The sequence below is a fragment of the Panthera uncia genome (assembly GCF_023721935.1).
Source record: "Panthera uncia isolate 11264 chromosome A3 unlocalized genomic scaffold, Puncia_PCG_1.0 HiC_scaffold_12, whole genome shotgun sequence".
NCBI classification, from domain to species: Eukaryota; Metazoa; Chordata; class Mammalia; order Carnivora; family Felidae; genus Panthera; species Panthera uncia.
In genome coordinates, this window is record NW_026057579.1 from 32,795,519 (window position 1) to 32,823,418 (window position 27,900).

General features: G+C 41.5%; 1 protein-coding gene across 3 annotated transcripts in view; it reads right to left on the reverse strand.

Annotated features, from left to right (window-relative positions):
* The window catches only part of TAF1B (TATA-box binding protein associated factor, RNA polymerase I subunit B), a 67,701-nt gene that overhangs the window by 14,992 nt on the left and 24,809 nt on the right, over positions 1 to 27,900 (reverse strand). For 2 of the 3 annotated variants that reach the window (XM_049652535.1, XM_049652534.1), the window contains exons 8-10: positions 22,960 to 23,059; positions 2,068 to 2,215; positions 103 to 280 (exon numbers count right to left, since the gene is read on the reverse strand). In XM_049652535.1, coding sequence (XP_049508492.1) covers positions 103 to 280; positions 2,068 to 2,215; positions 22,960 to 23,059 — 426 coding nt within the window. Of the gene's footprint in view, positions 1 to 102; positions 281 to 2,067; positions 2,216 to 9,241; positions 9,419 to 22,959; positions 23,060 to 27,900 lie in introns of those variants that run through there. The other variant, XM_049652536.1, reaches the window with a different exon arrangement.

Sequence of the window (27,900 nt, forward strand, 5' to 3'; positions counted from 1 at the left end):
AGAGGCTCTATTTTCTGTGCAGATAATATATGGAATCCTTTACCTCTGATAATTAGGTAAAAACAGTACGATTTTTTCCTTATAAAATCGATATACACTTACCATTCTAAATTGTCATCCAATAAAAAGAGCAGTTTCAATACTACTACGATAACGGCGACAGCTTGTACATCATATTTAACAGTTTTTGCCATTTTAGCTATGGGGTCAAATGTCAGAAAATCCACTTCTCCTACTCCAGTCATTTTTACCACTTGGCAGGTTAAATCATTCATTTCATCTGTTGAAGAGCAAAACAGCAAAATGTGAAATAAATTCTTTGCCTAACTCGACCACGCTAAACTGTACCTCTGTAAGACAAGTTTTATCATCTTAAGATGCGGTACGATGCTAGAACTCAGAGGCACACATTTTGTGAAGAAAAGAAACACAAAAATGATATCTGTATAGAAACACTAATGGCAGAATCCTGGCAAGGCGTAGCTCTTCCTATTTGGGCTTCCTAAGACATCTACTATTTATAGGACACATTCTGGTACCTAACTCACAGCCACACACTAGTTTTCTATCGTTTCATACAGGTTTCTTGTCTGTGTTTCTACAGCAATTTGTCACTTACTTGAAACTAACTCCCTTATAAGACCAAGCGCTTCTCTACGAGTATACACTCACTCGCTGGCTGACACGCTGGCTAGCACGCTAGAAGGTTCGATGCATATTGAACTTGATGTACTGCTTTCCCAAAGACATTATATGTTCAGTTTAGCCTTCACCTATCATTCGAAGCTGAATAATGTGGCACTTGAAACCAGACGGCCTAGCTAGGGCCTATATATTTAGGCTTTCGATCATTACCTTTGTGACTCTGGATTAGTCACTTCCTCATTTGTAAAATGGGTTATGGGAGGATAAGCTGAGATTAAGGAAGATAGTACAAGTGAACATACTTTGAAAACACTGTTACTAAACAAATTTCTTTACTCACTAAGTACATAAGATATGCAACATTCTACTTTAACTAATTTAAGCAGAATAGCTGTTATTTATAAGAGCATAATAAATTGTAATGAATTAAATTGCAATTTGATGCATGCATTCAGTCGCCATTTCCTCTTGACTTTATTTCCCTCTCTATCCAACAGCAAGCCCATGAACCAGACGCTTGCCATGAGCCGACCTGTGTCAGTTACATTTTGGTAAGCCCCTGTATTCCTTCTATTACCTGGTGTAACATTTGTGCATATATTATGTTATGACATATTTATATTTATTTTTACCGTGAAAATTACACTACACAATTTTGAATATTGCTTTGTTCGTGAACATATGCATTTTCCTTCCCCATTTAAAAACTATATTCAATCACATTTTTTATATTGCTCAAGCAATAGGATAGGCACACCATGTTTGTATTTTCTCTTAAGAACATAAGTCCTGAATTTCTCACATTTCTAGTTTAGCAAGAAATTCAGGAATGGATTCCATTGGCAGATTCCATCGAGCTACCTGTGTCTCGGTATATTGTGAACAAGGTCTACCGAGGCTGTCTTCACATTTGTGTTTCATTGCCTCAGAGAGTTCACTGGGATCCTACCAGACTGATCTCCGTTTGTTTTAGGGACTGGAAATAGCATTATGTTACCAAACAATAAAAACATTACCATAGGCGAGCTTCTGGGATTTTTTTAAATTAGAATTCATTGTGTAATAATCATGCTTCACGTAAATGACAAAGCATTGTCTTTTTTTTTTCGGGAGGGGGGCACCTAGGTCACTAATAACACATATTGAAACGTTTGTTACTTTAATCGCACTCAGCAAACTTACTGTAAAACCAAGCATATCCCTCGTATCAAAACAGAACTCTTTAATTTCTGAACAATGTCCTTTTAACCTTGTTACGTGGTCTGAAATATTTTAAGAAAGGATTGTGAAATTAAGCTTCATGTTACTATGGACCCTGTCAGGTGGCTCTAATAGTCAGTGATTCGAGAGGATTCCGTATTTTGTTCATTATAATTCTACAACTCGATAACAGCTTCCTCACCACATACCCCACACACTTACCAGGGAGATTGACTTCCATCAAGTATTTCATACACAAGATGTTTGGATGAAGATAGCAGTCTTCAGTTATGTCTGGAAAACGTGGCAAATCTAAGAATTTGGCCATTTCAATCATTTTTTTATAGATATCCTCATAGGTAGGCCAAGACTGAAATAAAAGATAATCAAGGTAGCAACTTTTGCAACATAAATTCCTTTTAGAAAATATTTTCTGATTTTAAAAGTAATACGTATTCACCGAATAAAATTTGGAATGTGGAGAAAAGCATTAAGAGGAAAACACCCATAAATCCTTACTATCCTCTTAGCAGTTTAAAACAGTAATAACGCTAAATAAAAAGGCCACTAAAATTCCATTTGGCTCATAAAACTCCTCCTGGCCTTCCCCATGACAGAGAGAAATCCTTACTTCTTGCCAGTCACAGAAGAACCTGGGGGAAGGGACAAAGCTGTGACCCAAACTGGAGTTACAGAGCCATCGTGTCTGCTCTGCTGCACGACCTCCCTCCCACGCCTCCTCACCACACCCTCTCATTCACCTTCAAAGTCATGGCTACCAAGTTTAGCTTACTGTTTCGCTACGTTCACATGCTTCTGCGTGGCCGGTAATACCAAGGCTTAAGTCTAATAGGTAAAAATGCACAACTCAACTTCTCCCATATAACTGCATGTAAGATTCTCTTATAGAATTCAGGAAAACCTATGAGCTATTATTAAGAAATGTATGCTGTTCACTTTCAGATCACCCCCGTAGTTTAATTGGTATGCTATTTTTATTTTTGCCATTTATAAACATCTTTGAAATTAATACTACATATAATTTTGCCTCATTTACTCATCCATTCACATAAAAAATGTTAAATCTAGAGTCTATGCGAGGTACTTTGGGAAAGGTGGAGATGAATAAAACAATGCCTTCAAGGAGTTTATAACCCAGAAAGGTGTGTGAAAGGTGTGTGAAAATAACCACAGTATAAAAATAGAAAGTTATCAAGTAACTCAAGTAAGATTTTTTTTTTTTTTTAAGGCTTATGAAATTTCAGAGAAACTAACATTTCTGATATGGTAGGACCCTGCTAAAGACAAACATTTTGGCAACCTGGTTGGCAGTGTTCAAGTTGAACATGTGCACATTCTTTGGTGAAGCAACTCCATTCCTAGCTACATACCCCCAACAGAAATGTACATGATGTCCACATAAAGACACGTGCCAGAACATTCTTAATAACGCTATTTTCAAAAGCCCTAAGCTGGAAACTACCCAAATACCATTAACGACAAGTAAATTTTGATATAGTCTCATAAAGGAGCACTTTGCAGCAAGGCAATGAACGCTCTGCCTGCAACGACCTGGATGAATCTTCAAGACATCACGTTAAAGGAAAGAAGCCAGGCGCGGTAGAGAATGAGCCATGCATATAAAGTACAGAACCCAGCAACTCGGCACCGAGCTCCTACGGAGTGAGAAGTCAGGACAGTGATCACTCTGGAGTGGGGGCGGGGGGGACGACTAGAGTGAACCCAAGGGTGGAGTCTCAGAGGTGTGAGTAATGCTGTTCCTCCCTGTAGCAGTGCTGCCTTTTCAGTTTTTTTCAAATGTTGAGACAGAGTGATTCTACTTGTACACCGAAATATTCTACATTGTATTCTAATCTGCGAATTTAAAAGAGAAAAAAGGAAATCAAATTCTCATTGACCTTCGAGATGAACTGGCCTTTTTTCTTCATAAAATTACTTCATTTAGAACAGTTGCTTCATTTTGCACGAGACTTGAAGTATCTTTTCAAGTTAAGACAATTTTAACATTACCGACAAGATTTATGGCAATTCTAATCCTTTAAAAAAATTTTTTTTAACGTTTTATTTATTTTTGAGACAGAGAGAGACAGAGCATGAACGGGGGAGGGTCAGCGAGAGGGAGACACAGAATCTGAAACAGGCTCCAGGCTCTGAGCTGTCAGCACAGAGCCCGACATGGGGCTCGAACTCACGGACCTCGAGATCATGACCTGAGCCGAAGTCGGCCGCCCAACCGACTGAGCCACCCAGGCACCCCGGCAATTCTAATCCTTTTAAATAATGCAGGCAGGATGTAGAATTAAGCATTTTTATCTGCAAACAAAATAAACACCAGAGCACTGAATGTTCCCCTTAGAAAAAAAATCATCTCAAAAAACCAATTTGATGTGTGATAAATTCATGACTAGTATCATGTACGATAAGTTCATGACTGTAAGGTCCTTAATGAAAAGCAATCTGGGAAGCTAAGAAGACCCAATATATTTTCAAATGTCCACGCTAAAAGCTGGTAGGTCAAACTAAGTATCTGGTGACAAATAGGCTACCACTCTTTTACCTATGAACAGAGGGTAAAATAATTATTAATAATGCAAATCTACAGATTTATATTATAGTTTACAATTGATTCTAGATTCTCCTAATCTCCATTCCGTAGGGTAGACTTCACTTTCAAGTGTTTCATTTATTTTTAAACAGACTTTTCCTTTTTGGCTAACACTGAAAAGCTTTTTTCAAAAGGCGGCTAGACGGTCTTCAGCATCCTTCCACTTAATGTTTACCAATCTTCTACAACTGTTACACACATAGGTCGTTTCCAATTTTTACACTACTATAAATAATGCCATGAATGTATTCTAGTAACACTTAAATTTGATTATAAAAATAATACATGCTCATTACAGAAAAGTTATGAAATATAAAATACTATAATAAAGACAATAAAAAATGCTCATAACTTAGGGAAAGCCACTGTTAGGATGTTGGAGGACTTTTCTCTCAGCCCTTTGGGGCATATTCACATTTATAACACCGGGATTTCAATTCGACAGCGTCTCTGACAACTCCACTTGAGTATCTTTCCACTGTGTCAAACGTACACGCTCCAAACTGAGTTATTTCTCTTCCATACCCCTACTTTTAGTCCTCCGTTGGTATCCCTTACCAAGCCACAAAAACCCAACATTTGGAACTCGTCCTTGACAGTTCCATTTCTTACACACCACGTGCACACAGACTCTTTGCCTCAAGGCTGGGTCTGGAATGCTGCTCGTCCCCATCCCTTCCATAACCACTACCCTCCTCTAAGCCTCCATCACCCCAGTCTGGGCTCCCAACCAAACAGTATCTCCATATCCGCTTTTATCTCTTTGAAACTAGCAGCAAGAGTGAGATTTCAAAATGAAATCTGACATGTCACTCCTCTACTAAAATCTAATGGTTTACCTTGCTCTTAGGCTAAGCTCCCATCTGTCTGAGAACCTTTGCACAAACCGAATTAGCTGTATAAGTTTTGTCTCCTAAATTTTCACCTAACGTTATATTTTGTGTGTATTTTCTAATGTCATGAGATAGCCTTTGAAAACATCAATTTAAGTCATTGGAAAGTATTCCCCTGTGAATCCAACATTTCCTTATTAATGGACATCTATGTTAGATATACGTTCCATGCATACATATTAAGCAGCTACTAAAAAGCAGCTATTAAAAAGGCTTTTTAAAAGCTTTTTTCATAGGCTGTTCCATGACTTAGGAAAATATTCACAGTGCAATACTGAGTTTAAAAAAGCAAGAAAGAAATTTGTATGTAGTCTTCAATCCTAATTTTGCAAATATGTTAATACACATTAAATAAGACAACTAATATAAATGTTAATGGCATCCGTGAGAAATTGGATTGTGGGTGATTTTTATCGCCTTCTTTATACATTTCATTGTTTTCTACATTTCTTTTAATCATTCTGAATATATTTCTTTCATAAGAAAAAAATAAATATTGAAAAACATATTACAGTAGTCTAAAAAATTACACATAGAATTACCATATGATAACGGCAATTGCGTTTCTGTGTGGATGTCTCAAAAGAACTGAAAGCAGGGACTCTAACAGATATTCGCACGCTAACATTCACAGCAGCATTATTCACTACAGCCAAAGGTGAAAACAACTCAAACGTCCAAGGATGAATGGATAAACAAAATGTAATATTATTTAGCCTTAAAAAGCAGGACGCCTGGGTGGCTCAGTCGGTTAAGAGTCCGACTTCGGCTCTGGTCGTGATCTCGCCGTCCGTGAGTTCGAGCCCCACGTGAGGCTCTGTGACGACAGCTCGGAGCCTGGAGCCTGCTTCAGAGTCTGTGTCTCCTTCTCTCTCTACCCCTCCCCCACTCACGCTGTGTCTGTCTCTCAAAAATGAATACACGCTAAAAAATTAAGGGGCACCTGGGTGGCTCAGTCGGTTAAGCGTCCGCCTTCGGCTCAGGTCATGATCTCACGGTCTGTGAGTTCGAGCCCCGCGTCGGGCTCTGTGCTGACAGCTCAGAGCCCGGAGCCGGTTTCAGATTCTGTGTCTCCCTCTCTCTCTGCCCCTCCCCTGCTCACGCTCTGTCTCTCTGTCTCAAAAATAAATAGAAACATTAAAAAAAATTTTTTGTTAAAGAAATTTTCATCTCTGACACACGCTACCACTTGGATATACCTTAAAAACATTCTCCCATGTGAAATAAGTCAAACATAAAAAGACAAATACTGTATTACTTCACTTCCGCACAGTACTAGAAGAGTCAAATCCAGAGAGGCAGAGTATAGAACAGTGGCTCTCTACCCACCCTAACTGGGGCTGGGGGGCAGGGTGCAGTGGGGAGCTGGAGTTTAATGGGGGCAGAGTTTCAGCTCGTAAAGATGAGAAAGGTCCGGAGACGGGGATGGTGGTGGTTGCGTCGCAATGTGAGTGTACTTCATTCCGCTGAACTGCACACTTAAAAATGGTTTAAGTGGTAAGTTTTAAGTTATTGGTGCCACAATTGTATTTTTTTTTATAATTTTGAAGTATTTTTTAACGTTTATTTATTTATTTTGAGAGCAAGAGACGGAGCACAAGTGAGGGAGGGGCAGAGAGAGAGACAGAGAAAGAGAGAGAGAGAGAGAGAGAGAGAGAGAGAGAGAATCCCAAGCAGGCTCCACATTATTAATGCGGAGCCCAACACAGGGCTCAATCTCCCGAACTGTGAATTCATGACCTGAGCCGAAATTAAAAGTCAGATGCTTAACCAACTCAGCCACCCAGATGCCCCTACAATTTTTAAGAAGTATAAAAAAGGAATCTAAATAACATCTGTCTAAAGGAAAAAAAAAAAAAAAACATATTAGAGAGGTCATAATTAGAATTAGAAAGTTGAAGATTAAAAAAATCAATATATATAAAATCTACATTCAAAATCTATTACCACTTGCTATTTTCTACCTTTATTTTAAAATACCTTAACAATAAAATACCTTAACAATAGAACCCTACATGGGTGAGTTTATGAAGCTGTAATTATTAGATGTGTAACACTAAGGTATGGGTCTGCCTTTCCCTGAAGACAAAATTTACAGAGCAAAAAGAAAATACGGTAGCAGAATCTCTATCTAAAAATGATCACTTAACGGTTCTAGTAGAATACGGAAAGGGACGGTCTTCTTAGCGTCTCAAACGAGGGAAGATTAGAACTGAACGTGGCCACTGCACGCCATTGCTGTCCCAGAGGACGCCATCAAAAGGATCAGAATGGTCCCCTTTGCCTCCAAAGACACACGAAGTCCCTGCAGGGCTGGGCCGTGGACTAGCCTCCCCATACAGCCGTCTGCTTCCACTGCAACTAAGGCCAGTTGGCGGGGCCTGCGCGGCTCGCTCAGCAAAGAACCTTAGGCGGAAGGCTGGAAGCCCGGCTCCACGGCACTGTTTTAGAGAATGAGACCACAGTGAAACCTGTTTGTTCCCGTCCCACTGTCCTCAGCCCACAGAAGACTCAATGAATCGATCTCTGACATCCAAAGAATCTTGTGCTTTATTTTATTACCTTTTGTCAAGATTTTATTTTTTAGTAATCTGCACCCAACATGAAACTTGAACCTACAACCCCGAGATCAAGAGTCACGACGCTCCACCAACTGAGCCAGCCAGGCACCCCAAAGGATCTGTACTTTGCACAAGTTCGCCAGGATATTCTTAGGCACCCCCCCCCCCCCCCCCCCAAATAATAAAATGCAGTGGTTTTCCACCCTGATCCTTCCTGCAGCCTGGAAGAGTGCCTCGGATGGCGTTCCCCCACAAGCTTGAAAAGAGCAGTGCGCCCACGAATCCCAGGGCCGGTCAGGATATCGTGGGAGGTCAGGAACAAAAGAAAGCCTCCGCTGGCCTCGGTCCACGCTGTGTGGCAGCAGTGACTCTGGAAGGAGTGGGAGTGAGGGAAACTGAGAACACCTGTTCTCCTTACACTCCCCTGAGCCCTTCGGCTGCACTGAAACCCGCCAGATTCTTCTTCTAACAAAGATTGCACAAGCAATCCCGAGAGCTACCTGTGGCCTACAGAGCGAGGGGGTGCGCGGAGCTAGGGGGAAGCTGGAAGACCCGAACGCCTGCATCTGGAGCCGCTCCAGGAGCGTCTGACAGCTCTGGGCGGTCCTTTCCCTCCTCCAACCAACGGGGACCTAGTCTCACAAAGGGTGTTAAGACAGCTCGGAGGCAGGATGAATCATCTTGGCAAAGTGCCACTCAGTGGGTCTGGCTGAACTCGCATTACATCTTTTCTTTCTACTCATTCAGAGAGAAGATCAGAATGTTGCTGATCAACATTCAAAATACTGGAGATGTACTTCAGAACGAATTTCCAGTTTCCTCCTTATCCCTTCTTGCTGAGTCTAGCGAGGGATGACGAAATGCCTAATTCTTGAGAGGATTTAGAAACACTGTCAAGGAGCACAGCAGAAGAACATGGGTATGACATACTCTCTGTGTAGAAACCGGTCTGTGGGTTTAACATCTAGAAAAATAAGGAAAAGCAGTGCAGAAAAGATGGACCACCCTCCTGTCTCCAAGTCCTCTGCAGAATAAACAGTATAACAGAGACAGGTATGTCTAGGCCCAGCTCCAGTTCAAGCGGCGATCTGATTATTTGGGGCTCTGCCTCGAGAGGGTGTCCCTGGAAGAGACTACAGTTTAGCTTATTCCACCGGGAGAACTGAGAGACTTTTTCTAGAAGTAAACAATGCTTTGAATCAGCACCGTGCTCCAGAAACGTAAGTCAAACATACAGCAGAAGAGGCAGAAGCAGAAAAAGGAGGAGGAGGTTATCTCTAAATTTATTAAATAAATCAGAGGAAAAGCCTATCTACCTGGAGTTGGGAATCACAACTCAGCAAAAGGAGACGGTGTGAAACACTAAAACTTAACTCGCACACCTTCACCTCTTCTGAGCTTTGCTCTTCAGGGAGGGTGACGGCAGGAAGAGTCAGGTGCTCCAAGTCTCCGGCTCGGAGAAAGAAAACAAACCACATCGACCGTCTCTGGGTTCTGGATTCTGTTCCCCCTGGTTTGAGTTCCGCCAGATTTGTCATTATGGGGACACAGGGGCCCACTTAAAGGTCAACGGAACAACTTAATGGAGAAAAAGAGGTCACCTAGGTTGAAGGTTTAAGGGTCTTTAAAGCTCTTTTGGGGAGTGGTGGTTTGTTTTTAAGGTGTGCTCAACTGTCTAGAATAACAAAAACAAAACAAAACCAAACACAGAAGAAGAAACAGTCCCCGGCAGCCCACACACAAAACACTGGCATTATCTCCAACGCCATCTCCTAGAACAATTGCACCTTTTGTCGTTGCTGGTGGAGGTACAGCTGCCGAAGGAGCCAAGACTTACTGGAGAAAGCTAAGACGTGGAAGGACGAAGGAAAATGCTTCCTTTGTTAACCAAAAGCCATTTCCATTGAAAAGTTTCAACATACCATGGAACAGTGAATGCACTTTTGTGAGCAAAGGCAAAGCGTACAATGAAGAAAAGCTGTCCGTCAATTAAATAAACAGTCATCTGAAGACATCCCAAACCTGCCCCCTTTTTCTTGAAAAAGGAGGGGACAGGAGAGAGGGAATGCGACGTATTGCCAGATGTGGCCGAAGATGCATCTCAAAGGTATAGCAATTGTGCTACGTAGGGCTTCCAGAGGGATACAAATTCACTTAATTACAAGAATAAGAAATCGCAAGGTTAATATGTTTTTTAAAAGGCCACAAAGCTATTAGAAATTCTTCTAGCATGCGCTAAAAACAAAGTGCCTGGGAAAGCATTTTATTAAATTTCACAAATATTCCAGTGAGTTTATTTTCCTTCATGAAGCAATGCCTCCAGACAGGTAAGGACAAGCTAGAGTTTCTGTTACCCAACAGCAGGCTCTGGTGATAAACCTGATTACAATACCCTGTCAGAGGTGAACTTCCTGCTTCGCTATTAAAAAAAAAAAAAAAAAAAAAAAAAAAGAGTACAGTGCCTCACCCTTACTTATTATGGTTGTTTTGAAGCAAAGATTCAGCCGAGAAAAAGCTAATGCTACATGCACCTGTTAATCCAAACTTAAAACAAGACTTTCCATTACAGAGAAACACTAATAAGAAATAGAAGTAATGTCAGAAGTAACGACAAACGCAGGAACATATCGTTGAAGGAGGAAGGCTGAAATGATTTCCACGGGTAATATGATTCACAAAACGGTTCACTTTGCATTTTTAGTCTGCTAAGTGGTTGTAAATCTACCATGTACTAACGTAAAAGACTTTTTTCTGTTCAAAGTCTAGTCTGGAAGTTTGTGGTGAACACATTACTTTATGTGAAACAGGGTCTTGGTCTGGGGGATGGGACTATTTTAGAATTATGTCGTCAACTTGCACAAAGACAGGCCTTACGAACAAATACAAATTTACGAACCGATAACCAATGAGGGCTCGCCAAGTAAATGGAAAATAGCAATCTGTTATGGGCCCAGGATGAGAGCAGGGGAAAACCTGTTGGAGTCCTCCTTCTTAAGATGTGTCTGTTCTCCAAATATTCTCCTGATTGCTGCAAAGCAGCTAATGTTCAAATTTCACATATGTGTACTAAAGAAGGTTAAAAAGCCAGTATTCTGAAAAGTAGAGGATCCCAAAATTATTTCAGTTTGATTCTGGAAGGGTTATGTGATTATTTCTACAGCAGACCGACCTTACACCCGACGTGTAAAACCTGGGTACCATTTCTCTTCTCCTGGGAACTAGCGATGAGGGGAGACCTGGGCCAAGCATGCTGGGTACCGGGGGTACCGGCCGAGGATCAAACTAAATCACAGATAATCCACGTAAGTCACTAGTTTCACACAGCAAATATGAAGGATGACTTTCCAAAAAGAAGGGTCCTCAGTGTAGCCTCACACATGTCTTTTCTGACCAAAGTAATTCATTATTGGTTTCAGTATATTGGTGAATAGCACGAATTAACTGGTAAGATTATTTATCTCACGCACTGGTTTTCATGAGTGATACTGACACACCCATAACTGGCATTTTCGATGTCCTTGTTTATACATCAAAGTTATGTCCGTCATACACTTATTGCTAAAACATTAGTAGAATGCTTTCTTATTTTTTTTTCACCAAATGCCACTATTTAATGGCCTCCTCATATTTTATGTAATAAATACATCTGAAAGTTTCCTACTTGGGTGGAAAAAACTCCCCAACAGATCAATTTGAAATCCCCTGAAAATAAGGTATTTAAACGTATTCCGGTTTTAGCTATTTCAAATCATTTAATCAATAAACAAAGACTGAATCCTTACCATGTATACGGAATTATATTAGGTCTTATGGATAAAAAATAATAGAAGCATTAAATATGGCTCAAAGAATAGTCGGGGATGCAGGACACATACAAACAAACCCATGTATCCCATATTGCCTTTTATTCCTATTTGAGAAATTCTATTTGGACAACCCTCCAGCTGCCTTTAAAATCTGAAAAATACAAAAGAATACATGTAACATATTTGTAATCTTGAAGCCTGATAATAAAAACAACACCCATGAATCCACTACCTGACTTAAGAACTAGAAAATCACCAACACCGTTGTATCTACCAGTATATTCCTTCCCTCCCCTTCCACTGCCTCCCCTCCCTCTAGAGGCATAACTAGTATCCTGAAGTTGCTCATCACAAACTTACTTTTTTTTAAATTTTTTTTAAGCTTTATTTATTTTTGAGAGAGAGAGAGAGAGAGAGAGAGAGAGAGAGCGAGCGAGTGGGGGAGGGGCAGAGAGAGAGGGAGACACAGAATCCGAAGCAGGCTCCAGGCTCCGAGCTGTCAGCACAGAGCACGACGCGGGGCTCGAACCCACAAACTGCGAGATCATGACCTGAGCCGAAGTCGGACGCCTAACTGACTGAGCCACCCAGGCGCCCCTCAAACTTACTTTTTAAAAAAGTAATATCATACACATAAACATACTTAAATAAATATATTTATTTTACCTTCTTTTTGACTTAGTGCAAATGGCATCACACTATGTGTAGTTTTCTGAATCTTGCCTTTGATACTCAATAGAATGTTTTTTACATTCATTCATGTTGCTTGTGGCTGTAGCTATTTAATATACCAGTGTGTGACTGTCACTTTTTATCCATTTTCCTGTTGACATTTAGATTGTTTCTAGTTTTGTTTGCTTTGTTTTTTTCATTACCTAGCTGCCTTCTTTAGCCTTTTATCACCAAATACAAAACTCCATCAATAAAGAACTAGCCAAGTACAGGGTGCTTGGGTGGCTTAGTTGGTTAAGCGTTTCTTGATTTTGGCTCAGGTCGTGATTATGCTGTGGGATTGAGCCCCACATCAGGTTCTGTGCTGACAGCACGGAGCCCGCTTGGGATTCTCTCTCTCAACCTCGCTCTCTGCCCCTCCCCCTTTCATGCTTGCTCTCTCTTGCTTAAAAATAAACAAATAAATAAACATTAAAAAAAATTTTTTTTAAATAAAGAACTAGTGGGTTCTTTATTTAAACCCACTGGGTGGGTGGCTCAGTCAGTGAAACATCAGACTTCGGCTCAGGTCATGATCTCACTGCTTATGAGTTCGAGCCTCGCGTCGGGCTCTGTGCTGACAGCTTGGAGCCTGCAGCTTGCTTCACATTCTGTCTCTGTCTCTCTACCCTTCCCCTGCTCACACTCTGTCTCTCTTTAATATAAATAAACATTAAAAAAATTAAAAACAAATAAAAAATAAAAACAAATAAATAAACCGTGACATATTGTCTGGTTCAGTTCTTAGAAAAATGAAGAGTTAACTAAATTGTAGTTATGTAAAAGAATATCTCTCTTCTTAGAAAATATACACTAAAATATTTAGGGGTAATGGGCCATGATAGATATAACTTACCCTCAATGATTCAGATATAAAATTGCATAGATAGGTAGCTAGACAGACAGTGAGAACAGCACAAATGATAAAACAAGTGGGATAAAATGTTAACAGAAGTTGAGGATCCATGGGTGTTCTTTGTACTATTTTTGTTTTTGCAACTTTTCTGTAAATCTAAAATTCTTCCAAAATAAAAAGTTTTCCAAAAAAATGTTCTCAATATGAGCAAAAAAGGCAAAGTACAATGGTTATTGCTACCAAGACATAATCTCATATTATTTTTATGTTTACACTTTCCACCAAAATCTCTAAGAAATTACTCCCCTATCTTACCCCGTCCCCTCACTCAAGAGTAACTTAAAAACAGTCAACAAAAGAGATTATTTCTAGGGCAAGTATTTTGTGTCAACAAAAGCCTATAACCGTGACCTTCCAATAACACAGTCCAGCTGGGTGAAAATTTTTAAACAAAGATCATACTAGTCATAACATTCATGAATAGAAATTATAATTTTATTTAAAAATCCAAGAATGAATGAGCAGTAAGATACTTTAGGCATTCAAGTAAGAATTTTTTTAGGTAACGCTCATCTAAAACACATTTGACTACTGAGTCTACTTATAAATGTCTACAGATTAGTATCTGGCATACTTCCATTTCCCCTCACCAAGGATTAAATACAATGGGAATTGACTTTCCACCATAAACACGGAAGTAGAAAAATCCATGAAATAACAGTTTCAGGCAATGGACACAAGAAGCATAGGACTATAATCCCTGAAAGAAGAGAAGTGAAAGGCCCGGTTCACTGCCTGGAGGCGGTCTCCAAGCTGTGGTGCAGGGAGTGGGGAGTGAGACAGAGCCCTGCGGTCTTGCTGAGTTGAGGAGACAGAGACTGGTGCTCCCGAAAGCTGAGGTGGCGATAATTTGCAGGCAGAGTACCAGCGAGGATAAAACCACACACAGAGAGAACTCTGGAGATCTGCAAAGAGGTCCTCTCAAGTCTTTGGCTGAGTGCTGATTCATGCATGTGTGAGGAAAAACCCAAGGCCGGTGGGGCGGGGATGGAAGGGTGTCGGGGGAGAAATCACTGGATTTTTTCCAATGAATCCAAATAATTCCCAGAGCTCATACAAGGCACCAGCTGCAGTAGGAAGACTTCATAATACTGGGAGTATTGGATAGAACTTTCTGAGGGAGTATACCATAGTAGCAGGGTTAGGTTAGTCCCAGAATAAAGGCCTTAGACCAGCAATGAAAAAGCTTAAAAACAAGCTTCTAAAGGATCAAACTGATCTCTAAATTACCTAATTATACACCAAGACAAAGATCCAGTATTCAACAACATAAAATTCACAATGTCTGCATCCAGTCAAAAGTTACCAGGCATGAAAAGAAGGAAAATATGACACACAATCAAGAGACAAACCAATCAATAGAAACAGACCCAGCAATAACAGAGACAATAGAATAAGTAGACAAGAACCTTAAAATATCTACTATAAATACTGGTGATATACTCAAGGACGTAAAAGAAAACAAGCATAACAAGGGAAATGGAAAAAACAAAACTGAAGTGAAATTTCTAGAAATGAAAATAAGAAGGTTCTGAAATCAGAGCCACACTCATTGGGTTTAACAGCAGATTAGACATTCAAGAAGTAAAGATCAGGGAATTTGGAGACATGACCATATCCAAAGCAAACACACTGGGAAAGAAGATATAAAAACCAAACAAACAAATAGACCAAGAGCCAGAAGCCTTAGTGAGCTGTGGACAATATTAAGTGGTCTAACATGGAACTGGCATCCAAGAAAAAAATCAAGGGGAGGGCAGAAAAAAAAGATGTAAAGAAATAATGAAGGGAAAAATTCCAAATTTGATGCAAACTATACACCCACAGATCTAAGGTCAATGAACCTCAAGCATAAGAAACGTAAAGAAAACCACGCCAAGGCACGTCGTAATCCAACTGATGAAAAAAAGTGATAAAAAGAAAATCTTAAAAAGCAGCTAGAGGAAAAAAGACACATTACATAAAGAATGGGAAAGACAAGAATCAGAAATCAGGCAGGCCTATATATGACAAACCCACAGCTAACGGCATACTCAACGATGAAAAGCTAAAGCCTTTTCCTCTAAGATCAGGAACAAGACAAGGATGCCCGCTCTCACCACTTCTATTTCACATTATATTAGAAGTCCTAGCTAAAACAATTAGGCAGGAAAAAGAAAGAAATTGCATCAGATCAGAAAGGAAGAAGTAAAGCCACCTCTATTTGCAGACGACATGGTACTATATATAGAAAACCCTAAAGCTTCCACCAAAAAACTATTAGAACGAGTAAAGAAATTCAGCAAATTGCAGGATACAAAATCAATATATGAAAAACAGTTGTGCTTCTATACACTAACAGAAAACCATCAGAAAGAAACGAGTCCTGTACACTGAAAACTATAAGACACTGATGAAAGAAACTGAAGACACAAATAAATGGAAAGATATTCTGTGCAAGTGGGGTAGAAGGATCGCTACCGCCAAAATGTCCACATACCCGAAGCAACCTACAGATTTAATGCAATTCGTATCAAAATTCCAATGTCGTTTTTCACTGAAATAGAAAGAAACAATCCTAAAATTTGTATGGAACCACACAAGATGCCAAGTAGGCAAAAACAATCTTTAGAAATAAGAACAAAGCTGAAGGCATCACGCGTTCTGATTTCAAACTATGTAACAAAACTATAGTAATCAAAACAGTACGGTATTGGCATAAAGACAGACACACACATCAAAGGAACAGAATAGAAGGCCCAGAAATAAACCCGTGCATATACGGTCAATTAATTTACAACAAAGGAGCCAAGAATATCTATGGGGAAAGGACAGTGTCTTCAATAAATGGTGCTGGGAAAATTGGGAAGCCACATGCAAAAGAAGGAAACTGGACCACTATTTAACGCCATACACAAAACTCAACTCAAAATGGATGAAAGACTTAAATTTAAGACCTGAAATCATGAAACTCCTAGAAGAAAACATAAAGGGTAAGCTCTTTGACTTCAATCTTGGCAATGATTTTTTGGGTTTGACAAACCCCTCCAAAAAAAAAAAAAAAGGTGCAAAAATAAACAAGTAGGACTACATTAAACTAAGAAGCTTCTACACGACAAAGGTAACCACCAACAAAGTGAAAAGGCAAGCTATGGAATGGGGAAAAAATATTTGCAAATCCTGTATCTGATGAGGGGTTAATATCCAAAAAAACATAAAGAACTCACATACTTTCATAGCATAAACAAAAAAATCTGATTAAAAAGGGAGCAGAGGAACTGAATAGACATTTTTCCAAAGAAGATATACCAGTGAACACCAGGTACATGAACAGGTGCTCAACATCACTAATCATCAAACTAAAACTAATACAAACTACAACCACAAGGAGACGTCACCTCACACCTGTTAGAATGGTTACTATCAAAAAGACGAGGTAACAGATGTTGGCGAGATTGTGGAAGAAAAGGGAACACTTGTGCACTGTTGGTGGGAATGTAATTTGGTGCAGCCACTAAGAAAAATAGCACGGAGGTTCCTCGAAAAGCTAAAACTATAACTACCATATGATCCGTCAATTCCATTTCTGGGTATACACGCACAGGAAATGAAAACACGGGGGCGCCTGGGGGGTCTCAGCTGGTTAAGCAACCAACTCTTGGTTTTGGCTCAGGTCACGGTTCATGGGATCGAGCCCTGCGTCAGGTTCTGTGCTGACAGTGCAGAGCCTGCTTGGGATCCTCTCTCTCCCTCTCTCTCTCTCTCTGCCCCTCCAGCGCTCGCTCTCTCTCAAAATAAATAAATAAACTTAAAATAAGAAAGTACGCTGGACACCAGAGAATGGGAGCAGGGAAGTTCAACACATGTAGCGGTGCACTCGTCCTTGAGGTGGACTGTGAGAAGCTGAAGATGAGTATTAGGAGTTCTAGAACAATCTCACACATACAAAGCCCACAGAGCTACAGTTAATACACTGATGGTGGAGAATAGAATCATAAAAAAAAAAAAAAAGTCAGTTCAAAGAAGGCAGGAGAACAAGGAAAAAAATAAAAACCAGCTGGGACAAATAACAGCAAGATAGTAGATTTAAACCCAATCATATTTATAATTACATTAAATGTCAACGGTCTAAACATAGAGTTATTTTAAAAACATGTAATTATAAGGCAGAGAATATCAGACTACATAAAAAAAATCAAGACCACCACATACTGTCTACCGGGAAGCCACTTTAATTTTTTTTTTTTTTAAAGCGCCAGCAGGCATGAGCATGCATGGGAGGGAGAGAGAGAGAGAGAGAGAGAGAGAGAGAGAGAGAGAGAGGGGGGGGGAGAGGGCGCGCACAAGCAGGGGAGGGGCAGCGGAAGAGGGAGGGAGAGACTCCTAACCAGGCTCCGAGCTCAGCACAGAGCCAGATGTAGGGCTCAGTCCCACAACTGTGTGATCATGACCTGAGCCTGGATAAAGAGCTGGATGCCCAACCAAGTGACCCATCCAGGCACTCCCCAAGAAGCCACTTTATTTATTTTTGTTTGTTTGTTTTTAATATTTATTTCTGAGAGAGAGAGAGACAGAGCGTGAGCAGGGCAGGGGTAGAGAGACAGGGAGAGACAGAATCCAAAGCAGGCTCCAGGCTCCGAGATGTCAGCGCAGAGACTGACACAGGGCTCAAACCCACAAACCACGCAAGATCATGACCTGAGCCGAAGTCGGGTGCTTAACTGACTGAGCCACCCAGGTGCCCCAGAAGCCACTTTAAAAATAAAGATGTAGAGAGGTTAAAAAATTTGTTTAAGATATATTAGGCAAATAATTTTTTTAAAAAATTGAACTGGCTATATTAACACTGAACAAGGTAGATATGAAAGCAATTATTATCAGGGGTGGGAGGGGTGGGAGAAAGGACGTTACATAGTGAAAAGAGTCAATTCGTCAAGGCAAAATATCCTAGTTGTTATGCACCTAGTACCTGAGCTCCAAAATACTTGAAGCAAAAACTGATAGAACATGAAAGAAAAGGTGGTCATCATGGTTTTAGATTTAAATATGCCTCTCACGGTAACTGATAGGATGAGCAAAAATTAGTCTCAGAGTAAAAGTAAAACATGCAAGTAAACATTAACTCATTTTGCTTCTTTTAAAAAAATTTTTTTAATGTTTATTTTTTGAGAGAGAGACAGAAGCGAGTGGGGGATGGGGAAGAGAGAGAGGGAGACACAGAATCTGAAGCAGGCTCCGGGCTCTGAGCTGTCAGCACAGGGTCGGACATGGGGCTCGAACCCACGAACCGTGAGATCATGACCTGAGCCTTAAGTTAGACCCTTAACTGAGTGAGCCACCCAGGATCCCCTCATTTTGCTTCTTAATTTACAAAATATTTATTAAGTCTCAAATTATAAAAACTTAGGAGGCGCAGAGAACAGTCTAGATTTGATACAATAGTGACAACATATTATTTCAGGCTGAAAACCCGAATCACCAGCAGATATAAACGTGGCTCTAACAGTCGCAGGCAATCCTTCCCCCACTGCCTATGAGGGCAAAGCCACTCTTACTTAGCTAAAGGCTTAAGCCGGTCTTCTGGGAAACGTAAGCCACACTGGCTATGACAACAGCAGTTTCTTGATTGTGTGCCCTATGTCACTCTTGCAGTGCCCTATGTCACTCTTGTGCAGTTGCACATTTGGCAACAAGGGGATCTATTACTATTCGAAAGGACAAGGTATATACTTTTCAAAATAATTATTTTTTATGGAGTGAAGTTTGAGTGTCTCTGTGAGTATAAAGTGAAACCAAATTTCTAAACTCAAAAGGAAATTACTGGTTAGCCACCACTCCCAAGCATATAAACTCAGCCCAGGAAGCAATATCCTCTGCAAGAAGCTGCATTTATGGTAACCAAAATTAGAAAACACTATACTGAAAAGCAAGAATCATATCCATGAACTTCCTGGCACCTCCTTTCAGAAAACGTAGAAATGTGCATATTCAAAGTGGGTTTTGTTTTATTTATTTTTAACAGAGTTTTAAGATGAAAATTTTAATTTCCAAAAATGATGTTTTTTCCCGCCCAGTAGCGTGAGGATAACTCTTCATCTTCTCCTCAGAGGAAAAGCTTTTCCATCCTGAGACCTAGAAGGTGTGTCCATTTCGACGTCTGTGATTCACCTGCACCTTGAATATATTATGTCAAATAATCCTCACGAAAACCCTAATGAAGTAGGTGTTTACTTCTTCCCAAATCACATCTTTTCTTAGGCCTGTTTCCTTACTGAAAAACTAAGAAAAGTGGACTCAGTGATCTATAAATTTCCCTCCAGTTTTAATATTTCATGATCCACATAAAAGATCCCAGTGTCTATTTCTAAGAAGCTTACGATGTGGTTAAGGAGTTAAATACAAGTAAATAATTTTAGGCACTAGCAAAAAGTACAAATAACCTCAACCAAGCAACATTATCGATATAACTTGAGTGGTGAATGGTTCTGAGAAATCAGGTTAAAGCCCAGTCAGTTAGGATGTAAGACACAGAACATACTGAAGATTAAGGAAGACGAGACAGAAAGGGAGAGGAAGGGGAAGGAGGGGAGAAGCGGGGGGTAGGTGGAAAGAAGGGAGGGAAAGAGAGAGATAATTTTTTATTACCCAAGACTACACTGGGGCGATTAATGCAAAAATGCTGAGTTCCATTGGTCCCTCTAGAAAAACCACACAAATATAAAGACACAGACTGAGAATTACCGAGCTAAATGTCTTTTCCTTTCAGGGAACACTTGAACGAGGCTCAGATAACTAACCATGAACAATTTTTTAGCAGTTAAATTTGAAATTACTAATTAATGAATTATACAGATTTTCAAATCAATTATTTTTTTGATGTTTATTTATTTACTTTTGAGTGAGAGACAGAGAGAACAAGCAGGAGAGGGGCAGAGACACAGAATCCAAAGCAGGCTCTGAGAGCTCAGAGCCTGACACGGGGCTCAAACCCACGAACTGTGAGATCATGACCTGAGGTTCGTGGGTTCGAGTCCCACGCTGGGCTCTGTGCTGACAGCTCGGATTCTGTCTCCCTCCCTCTCTGCCCCTCCCCTGCTTGTGTTCTCTCTCTCTCAAAAATAAATAAACGTTAACAACAACAACAACAAAAGATGAAAAACCGATCAACCTTGAGTGCAGGCTAGTTCTGAAACTAAAAACTTGAGACAAACAGGGCTCCTAAGGTGGTAGGAACATCTTCTACTTTGTAAATATCTCCCTGACTTTACTCAAGTTCAGTCGCTCCACCACACCTCTGGCAAATTAGCTGGGGTCCGGAGTGCGGACTGGAAAAACAGGATGTGTCCTCTTGTCCCCAGTCCTCTAAATAAATTACCACAACCCTCCAGTCACGGAATGAATAAGTCACAGGAAGAAAACGTGCAGCATAGGGACTACAGCCGGTGATATTGTAATGGTGCTGTAACGGGGCGCCCGGATGGCTCAGTCGGTTGGGCCTCTGACTTCGGCTCAGGTCATGGCCTCACGGTCCGTGAGTTCGAGCCCCGCATGGGGCTCTGTGCTGACAGCTCGCGCCTGGAGCCTGCTTCGGGTTCTGTGTCCCCCTCTCTCTCTGCCCCTCCCCCGCTCAAGCTCTGTCTCTGTCTCTCTCAAAAATAAACGTTAAGGAAAAAATGCGATAGCGCCGTATGGTGACGGACGGCGGCAGACGTGACGAATCACCACGCTGCATACCTGACGCTAATGTCACACCGTACGTCAACTGTACTCAAACGCAAAACTTGTTTAAATTAAAAATAAAAATACGTGATCACAACCCTGCCCAGTCGGAGAAACAGACTAACGTGCCTTTTCATAAAGATCCATCTGTCAGGAAGGCCACTCTGGCCGGCCAGCCTGTGCTTTGTGCCAGGACACGTGACCCACACGGGCACTTCCAGCGCAGGTCATCCTCCCGTCAGACCCCCTATCCCCTGCCTTCCGGTTTCGGGTGCCATCTCCACCACAGGGCCACCTCTCGGTTTTGGCAACCAGCCCGGAGCTTCTTCGCTGCCTCGATGACCTACTTCCACTTCCTGTCCCCGCTTCTCATCCAGTGCTCCCTGCGTGGCGGGGGCCCACATTTGTCTCGCTCCAAACTAAGGCTGCCTTGGCCATGCTGGACTACGGTCAGAGTGAGAGTGCCAGGCAAGTTGCCTAATGGCTCTGTGCCTCAATTTCCTCATCTGTAAAATCAGGGTAATAATAACATGCACTTCACAGGATTGGCCTGAATAATCAAGGAGTTCATAAAATATGTAAAACGGGGCCTGGTACATAATAAGTGCTACCACTATTATTATTTCTTCTTTGTCTCTTCCAGGTTCAGTGCTGGCTGCAACCAAACCCCCCTTCCTTGTGCTGCCCGTGGACGCACACCACCGCAAGTCCAAGTGCACGAGGGACTCGTCTCCTCTCTCCCGGAGATGGAATAAACGGTGAGGACACAGAGGCAGCACGGGGAACCCGCCTCCAAACTTGCTTCCTCTCTTTAAATCTACGGGACCTGCTCCTGCACAACTGGTTCTGAAAGTGAAGCCATTTCTGGTTCAAAGCTCTAATGTTCCCCGCAGATCACTCGTAGTGACCAATATTCTAAATTCAATGCAGATGTAAAATGTTACGGTCTTGTGCAAGCTTGTTTCTCTGCATTTCCAATCATCCAGTCACTTCTGGCTCAACGCTTCAAAATCAGTACTTTATATAATTGTGTTTTCATAGCACCTACTTCGGTGTTTTGAAGAACCAGCGTAAAAAGGAGGGCAGAGCGGCAGGCGAACAGAGCCCAAGGTGACACAGCGAGGAAGAGGCTGCAAGTTCGGTAGCTCCAAGCCGGAGACTGCCGACTGTTTGGCCTTGGCATTCGTTCTGTCTCCCCGAGCTGTTTGCTGAGATGTAAAATTGGGTTGACAGTGAACCAGACTTATGCAGGGGTTTAGTAAGGATCACAAACGTCTCTTGAATGAAACCACAGACGATGTAAGGTGGTGAAGGTTGGGAAGGCTGTAACAGTCATTCCTTAAGCGGGTAAACAGAGGATGATAGTTATAGTTAGGATCCTGCAAACCTTCTGATGAAGAACAGAGAGAAGATAATCTGAGCACTATAAACAGTGATAAAGACTGCTAATTAAAGGGACAGAAGCCCTTCCACCGGAGACATCTGAAGACGGATCTAGAAAAAGACTAATAAGCAAAGGACTGAAAATTGCACCTCTTGAAACAAGATAATAACTTTCTTCTCTTTTTCTCAAAAGCAACATAGTATGCAAATAACAAAAAACATTTTTTTAACTTGAGATTACCTAAAGGTCTCTACATAACACTTGTAAAGTTCAGTCTTAACAATATACCCATTGGCAGTATGCACACCTCACACTATAGCTGTCTTTTCAGGATACCCTAAAGGATTAGAAGAAACCACGTGAGGAAAATAAATTATGACAAACGGGCAGAACAAAAACTAGATGCCACTTTTTAAAAAACTCCCGACACCAAACAGTAAGTCAGGAAAGGAATACAAATCACCATACTGTTTTTGTGTCTTATTAGTGACCAGCAAGTAAAAAAAGAAAATAACTTGCCTCTATAGCAAAGATTCCTTTGTCACGCCCATATAATTTCATCTCTTCTGGAAAATGCTGAAAAGCATTTATGTAAGGAATATGTCCCTCTTCAACAAATCTGTATTTTGGAAAAGAAAGCTTCAGTAAGGAGTACGTACTGATTTCGCAAAGTAGACAAAAGGGCCGAAAACATCGTATTTCAAAGGCAAGGTAAGACTCAGTTGAGAACGTCGTTTCTGCCACAAGATGATCAACCTGAAAATATCAACGATTCTCTGTGCCCACGTGTGGAGAAAGCATTTAGCCAATTATCTAATGATATCTTAAGCTTCTAAATAGATTAAGTCTTTCTAAGAAGTATGCGTCCTACTTGTCAACTCACCACCAGGCTTGCAGACACGGCATCCTTCTACCCCTCGCTCCCCTCACAGGATTAGCATCTGCTCTTTTACGTTTTTTTTTTTAATGTTTGTTTATTTTTGAGAGACAGAGGGAGACAGCATGAGCGGGAGAAGGCAGAGAGAGAGGGAGGGAGACCCAGAATCGGAAGCAGGCTCCAGGCTCTGAACTGTCAGCACAGAGCGCGACACGGGGCTCGAACTCACGAGCTGTGAGATCATGAGCTGAAGTCGGACATTCAACCGACTGAGCCACCCGGGCGCCCCAGCATCTGCTCTTTTAAATCACTTCCTCAGGGAGACCTTCCTGGACCCATTTGCCTCATTAGAACAGTTCCCTTGTCTACCCTCCTGTCACCAGGACCTGCCACTGGAAATAATTAAGGGAAGGGACCTTGCCCATTTGCTTATCACTCCACCCCAATGTCCAGTACCCGGTAGCTGACCAAATATCTTGAGTAAATTATTGAGTTGAAGAAAATCGCACCTATATATGTATATAAATACACACACATATTTATTTACAATTCATTCATTAATTCAACAGAAATTTATCGAGAACTAAAACCCAGCACTATTCGAGGCTGTGGGCACACAGCAATGAACAAAACAGGAAAATACGCTTGTTCCCGAGGAGTTTTACGTCCCGTGAAAAGAGAGGACAAACAAAACAAACAAATGGGATCTACAGTCTGTCAAGTAGGAAAAGATGGTAAGGAGAAAACTAAAGCAGGGAAGAGCGCAGAGTGAGGCCTGGGGTCTTGCAACCGGGGCCATATATACGTATGCATCTGTTAGACTTTTAAAATAGGAAAATGGTTAAGGAAAATAAGATAAAGACAGGAATAAACTAGTATACAAATGTTCTGGGTCAAAGTCTCTGCTGTTGCTAGAGCTAACCTGACATCTAGTTTTTAGCCTTTTATGTGTTAAAGAATATTGATTCAACTTTAGTTTCAGATTAAAAATGTGATTTAACTTTTTAGTCTACTGAAAGTTGAGAATTAAGTAGTATGTAAAAACGGTGCTTTGTGGGGGTGCCTGGGTGGCTCAGTCGGTTGAGCGTCTGACTTTGGCTCAGGTCATGATCCCACGGTTCATGGGTTCGAGCCCCACGTCGGGCTCTGTGCTGACAGCTCGGAGCCTGCTTCGGATTCAATGTCTCCCCCTCTCTCTGCCCCTCCCCCACTCGTGTTCTCTTTCTTTCTCGCTCTCTCTCTCAAAAACAAATAAACATTTTAAAAAATGGTGTTTTGTGGAGTTTAATGATAAAGCAGGCTTCTTTGGAGCAGCCCTATAGGGAAAACCACCCTCACCTAGTGTTCCTTCATTTCTTTCATTTACAAAAAGTGTTTGTGCATAGTGATCGGTATTCAATTATTTTGGAACTACATTCTTGGTTTTTTATATACAGGGCATATTACATGCTTATCATTTTTATAACTATGTAGTATTCCATGATGTGAATATATTCTTAATTTATGTAGTCATCCCCGCTATGGGATAATACATTTACGACAGCCCCAGGTGAGGATTAGTTCAGAGGGAATAAGACCTGAAGAGCCCCCACCGTGGTCCTAGCAGGACAGACAGATGGCTGTGGATGAGCCAGTACAGACAGTGCCGCAGTGCCCTACGGAGGCACACGCTCAGTGCTGTAGGAGCACAGGAAGGAATATAAACCTGACCAGGGGAAACAGAGACATCCACACAGAGCAGGTTTTGGCCATCTGGGGTTTTAACAATCTTCACCATTTATAAGAGTGCTGCTCATGACCTCTTTCCAAGTTTTGTGGGTTTTTAATTTTTTTTCTTTTAGAAAAATATAGAACTTTTCCAAAAAAAGAGTCTGAATCAATCCAGGAAGCTGACAGAGGAATTGCCAGAGACCAAAAGCCTCCCATATGCCCCTCCTGACCACGTTCCCTGAAAACAGAGTCTCTGTTTATAATTGGGAGGTGGTATTTTCCAAAAGTTTTAATCTGTGACAGGTTGGAAATTTAACAAATTGGTTCTCCATCACAGATCATTTAAGAAGTAATGCATCGGCGTCAAGCCGGGTCCACCTGCAAAACATCCGGAGCCCATGCACCTTGTTCCATTTCTGCTGCCACCACCCTAATCCAAACCACTGTCTCTTGCGTGAAATATAGCAAAAGATCTCCCAGTCCCTCTGCTTCCACCTCTGCCTACCTAGAATCCATTTTCCTCAGAGCTGCCCGAACGGTCAGAAAACGTCTCCCCTGCTAAAATCTTCCAGGGGCCTGCTATCACACTTAAAAGCCAAATTCTTAATGAGTGTGGGGTTTCCTTCTAGAGTGACGATTATCCTCTGGAAATAGAGGTGATGGTTGCACAACCTTGTAAATATACTCAAAACCCCTGAATTGCACATTTAAAAGGGTGAGTGTTATTGTATGTGAATTATACCTCAATTAAAAAAAACCCAAACTCCTACCTTGGCTTACAAAGATCTGGTCCCTGCTTATTATCTCCCTGTCCTCACCCTCCTACGACTCCTTCAAATTCTTACTCCCGTCCCACGGGGCTCCTCTGCTCCTTAATCACACAGACCGTGCTCTTGCTTTGGGCCTTGGCACTGACGACCTCCCTCGACCTGGAGTTCTAGCATTTCTGATACTCACTGCTGCTCTGCTCCCATTCAGAGTGCTTCTCAGTGAGGCCTTCCCTCATGGCCCTCAGTGAGGCCTTCCCTCATGGCCAGTCTACAGTAGCCATCATCTGACTGCAATCTTCCACACAGCACTTCACTCATCATTTTTCATTTATTTCAAAGCTCATCTGTTTCCTCCTCTGGTCTTGAACTTCACGAGAGCAGGAACTTGTTCTGTATGGCTCACAACTGTAATTCAAGGGTCTAGACTCTAGAATAACCCCGACGTCGAGTAGGTATTCAATAAATATTTGTGGAATGAATGCACGTTGGCTATTTTTATTACTATTGTTATCGCTGGGGTAGTAGGCAGGCTTCTTTAAAGGCTGCCTTAAGATTCATGAATTTATTCTAAGGACTATGGATGCTGCTAAAGGATTAAACCAAGCAGTGACACGTAGGACGAGTATAAGAAATATGGGTACTGGGGCCAGGCTAGTAATGTATTTCCTTCAAATCAATGTTCTTTAAATACTTTTCCAAGTTTGGCAGTAGTTCTCCAGCTTTAGCATCCATGAGACTCCCCAGGATGGCTTATTAAAACAGAGGCTACCAGGCCCTACCCCCAGAGTTTCTGATCCAGAAGGTTAGAATGGGTTAGAATTTGGTTAGAATTTGCATCCCTAACAAGTTCTCAGGTGACGCTGTTGCTGCTGGTCAAGGGACCACACTTTGAGAACCTGTGACTTGGAGCTCCTTCTCTGAGAAAAATAGAGAAAGAGGATCAGTGGTAACTATCTCCCTTCCTGTTGCCCCAGGTAATTAGGCTCGGTTCCCAAATTTGTATGTCCCACAGAGCAAAATAAAAGCCCTCCAGCCAACTAGATCCAATCTCCTTGAAGGTACTTCAGAAATCTCCTTTAAGGGAGGGGAGGGAGGAGGGAGAAAGAAGGAGGGAGAGGGAGAGAGACAAATGTGTAGGATCTTGCCCCCATCCTTCCAAACACATATAATATTCTCCCTAAGAAGAATTACCGGTAAGTACTATTTTCTACATCTTGTGAGATCTCTAGCAGTCTTGTTACTCCCTTATAGATTGCCCTGGGTAGCCGGACAGCCCCTTTACTCAACTGGGTAGCTGGACAGCCCCTTTATCCAACTGGGTAGTTGGACAGCTCCTTTACCCAAGTGGGTAGTTGGACAGCCCCTTCATCCAACTCTAGGGACGTGATTTGATTGTTGTTTCTGGGTTATCGAAAGGAAAACAGAGAGACTGTAGACACGGGATCCCCTTGGGAGGTTGCTAAGTAATCCAGGTGGATTCCAGAGGGGATGGGGAGAAATGTGGTTTCAAGTATGACTGACAGGATGTAATGACTGACTGCAGACGTGGAGAAAGGAAAGAGTCAAGGATTCTGAGGTTTCTGGATAGGAAGAAACGGAGTGCATGGTATTTACGAAGGAAGAAAACATGGAGAGAGAGCTGAATGAAAGACGAAACTCTTTCCGCCATGCTGATTTTGAGATACCGTAAAGACACCCCAGTAGTGTCCAACAGGCAACCGTATGTATGAATAGACGGGTCTGACCCTCACTAGACAAGTCTGGGCTGCAGATATAAATTTGGGCGGCGTCATCATCATATAGATGGTAATTAAAGCCTTGAGAGAAGATGAGATCACCCAGTGAAGGCATATGGAGCAAGGTGAGGTTTTTAACTTAACAGTAAAATTCACTGAATAATGGACTATCTGCATGCAGAGTTAATCACCCCTGAGAAAAGCCTTGTTATTTGGTTGATGTGGCCAAACTCAAAGGCACTATCATCATTTACTGGAGGCATTTTATTTAATCAAAGGGCCTAGTACCGATGATGGTGATGAAGACAACGAAACAATAATGACTAGCATTGAGTTCTTACTATGTGCCAGGCACTGTGGTGAGTGC